The sequence below is a fragment of the Littorina saxatilis genome, linkage group LG2, assembly GCF_037325665.1.
Source record: "Littorina saxatilis isolate snail1 linkage group LG2, US_GU_Lsax_2.0, whole genome shotgun sequence".
In the NCBI taxonomy this organism is placed as follows: domain Eukaryota; kingdom Metazoa; phylum Mollusca; class Gastropoda; order Littorinimorpha; family Littorinidae; genus Littorina; species Littorina saxatilis.
Genome location: NC_090246.1, coordinates 39,300,266 through 39,308,208, shown reverse-complemented (window position 1 = coordinate 39,308,208; position 7,943 = coordinate 39,300,266). Strand labels below are relative to the sequence as shown.

The 7,943-nt window shown below is 45.5% G+C and overlaps 1 protein-coding gene and 1 long non-coding RNA gene across 2 annotated transcripts in view; one reads left to right on the top strand and one right to left on the bottom strand.

The window, feature by feature from the left end:
* The window catches only part of LOC138956214 (uncharacterized), a 103,118-nt gene that overhangs the window by 34,018 nt on the left and 61,157 nt on the right, over positions 1-7,943 (top strand). The window lies entirely within an intron of this gene.
* The window catches only part of LOC138958971 (uncharacterized), a 55,938-nt gene continuing 53,667 nt past the window's right edge, over positions 5,673-7,943 (bottom strand). Inside the window, exons 7-8 of the mRNA XM_070330319.1 lie at positions 6,434-6,496; positions 5,673-6,206 (exon numbers count right to left, since the gene is read on the bottom strand). Of these exons, the coding sequence (XP_070186420.1) occupies positions 5,755-6,206; positions 6,434-6,496 (515 nt within the window). The 3' untranslated portion in view covers positions 5,673-5,754. The remainder of the gene's footprint in view (positions 6,207-6,433; positions 6,497-7,943) is intronic.

The window sequence follows — 7,943 nt, the reverse complement described above, 5'->3', positions numbered from 1 at the left end:
AGACATCCAGGACAGTGAAAGGCAGACATCCAGGACAGTGAAAGGCAGACATCCAGGACAGTGACAGGCAGACATCCAGGACAGTGAAAGGCAGACATCCAGGACAGTGAAAGGCAGACATCCAGGACAGTGACAGGCAGACATCCAGGACAGTGACAGGCAGACATCCAGGACAGTGAAAGGCAGACATCCAGGACAGTGAAAGGCAGACATCCAGGACAGTGAAAGGCAGACATCCAGGAAAACGCACCTGTTCACACAGCATTTTCTAGACTAACCAGTAACTTTCAAACTGTCCGGTGTGTGTGCGTATGCATGTGTGTGTGTGTGTGTGTGCCGTGTGTGTGTGTGAATGTGTGTCTGTGTGTATCTGTGCATGTGTGTGTGTATGCGCACGCGTATGTGCGTGCGCACGTGTGTGTTTCTTTGTGACTGCATGGATTTAAACGATGAATTTGCTTTTGTACTCCTGTTCTTTTTGTGTCTTAATGCTTGATGTCTTAATGTCATTGTAAAGCGCTTGGAGCTTCTAGGTAAGCGCTCTATAAGTTTCCATTATTATTATTATTATTATTATTAATCCTAGTTAATCCTCTTGCCGAAATGCCGTAAAGGTGTCATCTGGCGTACAGCCGACCTGTAATCGTGCGCGCAGCCTACCAGTCGTCGTGCGCGCAGCCTGCTAATTTCAGACTGCACATATTAATTCGGACTTTGCGTTCAAACTAATAAACTTTCAACGCTATAATTCGGTAAGAGTGTGCATGAATAATTGTTGATTGAATTCTTATTCATGAGAGTTCTTTTCTTTTTGTCATTTGTACTTAATTACGTCTCCGAATGGCTATTTACACTGATCGCACAACAACATTCAAACACATATAATCCTGTAAGCATGTAGGCCACTTACACTAAAGAAAATGAGCAATCATAAGATAAAATGGAGTCTTACGCTTTACCCCAAACAATTATTTTCGAAGGATCGGGGCTGGGAGAGATGCTAGATCAGATTTTGTGGAGTAACTCTCCTCCGTGTTGGCGGCCATCCGGCGACACGAAGGCCTAGTGTAGCCACGGTATACGGTGTGGGCATACGGTAGGGGTTTTCAAGTAGGTGTCATATCTTTTGATAGACTGCGCTGCCAGCTGGGCTCGAATGTGTTAGTCTCTCTCTCCCCCCTTCCTCTTGTCTTTATAGTTTTAACCAATGAAACACGGAACCTGCTTAGAGGCTGAGGTTGGAGACAGAGGACCATCAGGATCCTCTTCAGTTTGCATACACCCGCAACCGGAGTACTGAAGATGCGATCCTGACCCTCGTCCACAACGTCTCCGCCCACCTGGAGAAGCCCTCCTCTTACGCCAGGGTCCTGTTCATCGACTTCAGCAGCGCCTTCAACACCATCCAGCCTCATCTCATGATGAGGAAGCTGCTGGAGTTCGACGTCGATCCAGTGCTGATCAGTTGGGTCTTCAGCTTCCTTACGAAGCGAACCCAGCGGGTCCGTATTGGACAAGTCTTGTCCGAGGCTGTCGCCACCAATACAGGCGCCCCCCAAGGCTGCGTGCTGTCTCCCACGCTCTTCACGCTGTACACCGCCGACTGTCGCCTCAGGGATCTTGTCAACCTGCTGCTGAAGTTTGCAGACGACACATCCCTGTCAGGTCTCATCCTGAAGAACGACGAATCGGCGTACAGACACGCAGTGGATGAGCTGGTGCAGTGGTGCGACGACAACTTCCTGGAGCTCAACGTGAGCAAGACGAAGGAACTCATCATGGACTTCCAACGAACCAAGTCCGCCGTCGACCCCATCATCATCAAGGGCGAACCAGTCGAGATGGTGGATACCTACAAGTATCTGGGCACCATCATCGACAACCAGCTCGACTGGTCGCCAAACGTGGACGCCGTGTGCAAGCGGGCAAACCAGAGGCTCTTCTTCCTGAGGAAGCTACGGCAGTTCCACGTCGACCCACAGATCCTCCACCTCTTCTACCAGGCGACTATTCAGAGTGTCGTCTCCTTCAACCAGCTCTGCTACCACAGCAGTGCAAAGAAAGGCGACATGGAAAGGTTGGAGAAGATTGTGAAGAGAGCAGGCTCCATCATTGGCTCTGAGCTTCAGCCTCTCAGCACTCGATTCCCGAGTGTGGCGCTGAAGAAGCTGAGCATGATCCGCTCTGACAACCGCCACCCTCTGCACCAGGCGCTCGCATCGTGCGAGCCCACGCGTGAGTCATCACGCCGTTTGAGGTGCTGGCGGGCCAGGACGAACCGGATGAGGGACTCGTTCCTCCCGATGGCTGTACGACTCTACAACCAGTCCCTGTGAATGTGACAGTATGCTAGATAGACTTGAGTGCTGTAAAATTTGACTGTGAGGACTATGGGTGATGTGAACTGTGATGTGAGGACTATGGGTGATGTGAACTGTGACTGCAGAAGGACAATGAGTGCTGTGAACTGTGACTTGGAGGACTATGGGTGATGTGTAGTAGGTGTGAGCGATGGTAGAGTAGAGGACGTGTGATTGGCGGGGGGGGTGGGGGGGGGGGGGTAAGAGTGAAATGTTGACGTCTGTTTACTTTGTATGATGGGGGGGGGGGGGGGGGGGTTATGATGTAATGTAGTGTGTAGAGCGATTCAGAGTAAACTACTGGACCGATCTTTATGAACTTTTACATGAGAGTTCCTAGGAATGATATCCCCGGATCTTTTTTTCATTTTTTCGATAAATACTTTTGATGACGTCATATCCGGCTTTTTGTAAAAGTTGAGGCGGCACTGTCACACCCTCATTTTTCAATCAAATTGATTGAAATTTTTGTAAAGCAATCTTCGACGAAGGCCGGACTTCGGTTTTGCATTTCAGCTTGGTGGCTCAAAAATTAATTAATGACTCTAGTCATTAAAAATCTGAAAATTGTAATTAAAATGGTTTTTTTTTATAAAACGATCCAAAATTACGTTCATCTTATTTTTCATCATTTTCTGATTCCAGAAACATATAAATATGTTATATTTGGATTAAAAACAAGCTCTGAAAATTAAAAATTTAAAAATTATGATCAAAATTAAATTTCCGAAATCGATTTAAAAACAATTTCATCTTATTCCTTGTCAGTTCCTGATTCCAAAAACATAATCTGGCCATCTGGCGCGCAGTCGTGTCCCTGTAAGTAAGCTACAGACAGCCAGATCTAGATCCAGTGTCTCGCACTCTTGCACAGTGTCACTTATGTGTGACGGAGTGATTGAGTTTGTGGTACTGTTTGTCGATTTCTTACGTGAGCCTTGAAGGCTTCGCCTCTTGTTTATCGTTTAAAACATGTGTTAGGTATGACACTCTTTTATCGATAACGCAGAGAAGCGATTGCCTAATATCTGTGTTAAATAAAATGACGACTATCAGGGGCGGATCAGTTGCTTTGTAAGGGGGGGTGCACTTTGAATCGGCGAAAGTGAATGTGATGGGCGCGAAGCGCCCGAATTTGCCAGGGGGGTCCGGGGGCATGCCCCCCCTCCCCCCCGAAAATTGTTTGGCCCAAAGAAGCAAAATGGTGCCGTCTGGTGCCATTTGAACTTAGAAATGGTCATAGAATCAGCTTAAAAAAGAAGATCACTGAAGACTTGATTTTTTTTTTCGGGGGGGGGGGGGGGGGGGGGGGGCAACGCTGATTTAAACAAGTACCTAACCTGGTTACTAGCGTGTCTTCTTTTTATTTAGACTAGTGAAATGTAAAGTTATTGAATCATTTCTGAATTTTTTCTTGTCAAAGGAAGTTGCATTTGAGCTTTGAATTTTATCGTATTATGGTTTCTAAAAATCGGAGTCTGATTCTGTCTGTGTGTGGTTGTCAAAGACGAGAGATCCGCAGTGGTAAAAAGTCTCAATCGTGAAGGCGGGAAGGTCGCTATAGCTCTAAGCCATACACGCTTGGTTAGGGCTATAAGTACCGATTGGAGTGAGAGGCATTATTATCATTGTTTTGGATTTACGCGGAGATATGTACTCATATTTCCATTCTTGTATCGATTTTCACCCCGTGAACAAACATGTTTTATTGTGTAATCCGAGAAACAGAACACGGCTTTATCATCGTGATGTGATCACAGCAACAATTGTTCATACAACAAGAAGTTGGTGATTAAATACTTTGTCACTGCATGCGAAGAGCTCACTGTATAGATCCCCGCTTTGCCAAGCATCTGGCTGAGCAATATTGGTACCTTTGTGATATTGGGTCGTATTCGATAAAAACATTTAGTCAAGTTTTGACTTAATGGGTTCAGAAAGACTGAAAATCTAGACAAGCACTGTTAGAAGAAAACCTGAGTTAAAGACACATTGCTGTTTTTTGTTAGTCGAGGTAAACTAATTTCGTTCGAGTGTGCGGTTGTTAAGTTTAATGATTTTGGAAAAACTGATAGGCTGAATCCGGGTTCAGCCTGGGAGAACACGCCTGTGGGCCATTCTGCAGAATTCAGATGGGATAAAGGTGATGGCGCTCCAAGTATTGTATTGAAGTCCAAGAATGACATCCGGAAACTTTGTTGTCAAAAGATACTTGAATGGTGCAATCTGGTGCCGTCCGAGTCCAGAACTTGCAACTGTATTATGACTACCAAATGTGTGTGTGTGTGTGTGTGTGTGTGTGTGTGTGTGTGTGTGTGTGTGTGTGTGTGTATGAGTGTGTGTGTGTGTGTGTGTGTGTGTGTGTGTGTGTAAATGTGTATGTGAGTGTGTGCAGAGTTCTTCAGAGTTCTTCAGAGAAAGTGTTTGTGTGTGTGTGAGTGTGTGTAGAGTTCTTCAGTCATGAGATGTTTACGTCAAGTTAATGCACGACTTTTCACCAATAGACAATGTTGGGAAATAACTCTGTAATACCTGTGGAACAGTTGCGTCCCTTCCAAACAGAGAACCAAACCGTCAATGTGGATTTGTGGGCTAAAGCAAAACGGCATAATGGAGCTCCGATGTTATTGTTTTGCAGTGTCAGCTTCATAATTATAATGATGAGCTTGTATGTATCTGTAATGTTGAGGAGCAAGGTATATATACGCGCGCGCGAACACACACACACACACACACACACACACACACATTGTGCGTGTGTAAGCGCGCGAGCGTGTGTGAAAGAGAGAGAGAGAGAGAGAAAAAAAAAGAGAAAGAGAGAGTGTGAGAGAGAGAGAGAGGGGGAGGGAGAGAGAGAGAGAGAGAGAGAGAGAGAGAGGGAGTGTTTGAGAGAGGAGTGAGAGGAATTCGAAGTGTGAGAGAGAGAGAGAGAGAGAGAGGGGGGGGGAGTGTTTGAGAGAGAGAGGAGTGAGAGGAAGTGTGAGAGAGAGGGAGAGAGAGAGAGAGAGAGAGAGAGAGAGAGGAAGTGTGAGAGAGAGGGAGTGAGAGAGATAGAGAGAGAGGGAGGGAGAGAGAGAGAGAGGGGGGGGAGTGTTTGAGAGATAGAGGAGTGAGAGGAAGTGTGAGAGAGAGAGAGAGAGAGAGGAGAGAGAGAGAGAGAGAGAGAGTGACAAAGAGAGAGTGACAAAGACAGAAAGACAGAGACAGAAAGACAGAGAGAGTAAGAGAAAGAGGTATGTTTGCCACGGGTTGCACACAATTACAACTGTTCTAACAACTTGGGAAGGGGACAATTAGACACTTAGACTGGTACATTTGGTGGCTGTTTTGGCCTTGCTTTTAATGTTTATATGCTCAGATTCTGCAGCCAGGTTTTCGGACACACGGAAACGTGCTACTTGGAGCAGACGACACAAGTGACGACCTTGTCATTGATGTAGGGAGGACAAGGAAGACTTCCGCACACAGTGAGCGTGTAGTAGAACATAAGGCTGTTGGTGTCCTGCTTCCCGGTGCCGGGGACGTTTTCAGGACTACCATCCAGACACACGTACTCGCCACCATTGTGACTGTGTCGCTCTGAAGCCAGGTGTCCGGTGTAGTGGGGTGACCAGCCTGGGGGACAGGTGAGGGTGGCGGGCACCATGATGGTGGTGGACTGGGGGGCCAGGCACACGGAGCAGGGCACGTCGTGGTGGTCGTGACCACGGATGTGATGATACTCACTGCCGAACAGATTGCCGCAGTGTCCCGGTTTCGCCGTGTTGTCAAACTGTGGCGTCCTGGTCAGACACAGACGGTTGGTTCCGCCTCCTCTCTGGCTCCAGGGTTTTCCTCCGGCAACTCCTTCAGTGAACACACGAAACATTAAAGCTTTTAATGAGACACCAACGAGTTTTTACATTAAGTCAAGTGTTGTAATTGTGTGTGTGTGTGTGTGTGTGTGTGTGTGTGTGGGGGGGGGGGGGGGGGGCTTGCGTGCGTACGCCGGCTGAGTGCGTGCGTGCGTGCGTTGCCAGTGTGTGTGTGTGTGTGTGCGTGTGTGTGTGTGTGTGTGTGTGTGTGACACTTACCAGTATAAACCAGAGTGGTGGTGCTGGGACAGGTTGTTCTCCCCCAGCGAACGAAACTCGAACCTGGAAAAGTAAGAACAGCACTGAACGTTAGCAACTGGGTTATTTTGTTGTTGATATATAACGTCCCCAGCAGTCCCCAGCAGGTCGGGGTTTCAACTCTCTACAGTGTCTCCCACTGTGTCACAATGCTTCCCACAGTTAGTGTGTCGAGACAAGAGAGAGAGAGAGAGAGAGAGAGAGAGAGAGAGAGAGAGAGAGAGAGAGAGAGAGAGAGAGAGAGAAAGAGAGAGAGAAAGAGAGAAAGAGAAAGAGAGAGAGAGAGAAAGAGAGAGAGAGAGAAAGAGAGAGAGAGAGAAAGAGAGAGAAAGAGAGAGAGAAAGAGAAAGAGAGAGAAAGAGAGAGAGAGAGAGAAAGAGAGAGAGAAAGAGAGAGAAAGAGAGAGAGAGAGAGAAAGAGAATTGAATTGAATTGAACTTTATTTTACAAGGATTTAGATTTAAGGCTACGCCTTTTCTTACAATCTGTCCTTGGGACGCATAGACACACAGTTATATAATTAAAAAAAAAATTAAAAAAAAATTAAAAAGTTAAAAAGTTAACCAACTAAAGGAGGTCGGAAAACGTGATAATAAAGATGACGATGATGATGATGATGACGATAATGATGATGATAATGATGATGATGATGATGATAAAGATGAGGCATGATGAGCATACATATGTGGTTATTCATAAAATCAAATGCATACTATGCAGGTAATTATAAATACAAGCTGGTGGCAATCGAACATGTAGCAATAGAGTAAAAAAAATATGTTCAGATACAATGCACAGCATATTTTTGACGTAATACTAAGTTTGGTAAGTCAAAAGGCGTTAAACTACTCAGACATTAAGTGGTTTTTTACACATTTTTTAAAACTTTTTAATGACTTTAGGTGCTTAAAGGATGATGGAAGTGAATTCCAAACTGAAGTACCCGAAAAAGCAAGACTGGTCTTATACAGGTCAATTCGTGGAATTGGTGGGATCAAGTTGACCGACCCATATCTGTGGGTAGCTTTATTAAATAATGATGTAATGTAAATCGGCACTTTACCGTGATACAATTTATGCATGAAAATGGCTTTGTTTAACTTGAGATGCTTTTTCAGTGGAAGAAAGTTAAGCATTTTTAATTTCATATCTGTTGAGGCATTATCCTTTACGATGAGTTTGGCCGAGCGACGATAGAGAGAGTCTAACTTTTTCAAGTGGACATCACTGCTGCCATCCCAGAGCGTCGAAACATAATTAATGTGAGGCATTACATGAGCATGGTGGAACATTTCCAGAGTCCTTCTGTCGGTATATTGCTTTAACTTGGATAGGAGGAAAACGTTCTTGGCTACTTTCTTGCAAATATGCTGTATTTGTGCCTGCCACTTGAATTCACAATCAAGAATTACACCTAAAACGCGATGCTGTTGAACTTGTTCAATTGATTGCGTACCAATAGTAAGATTTA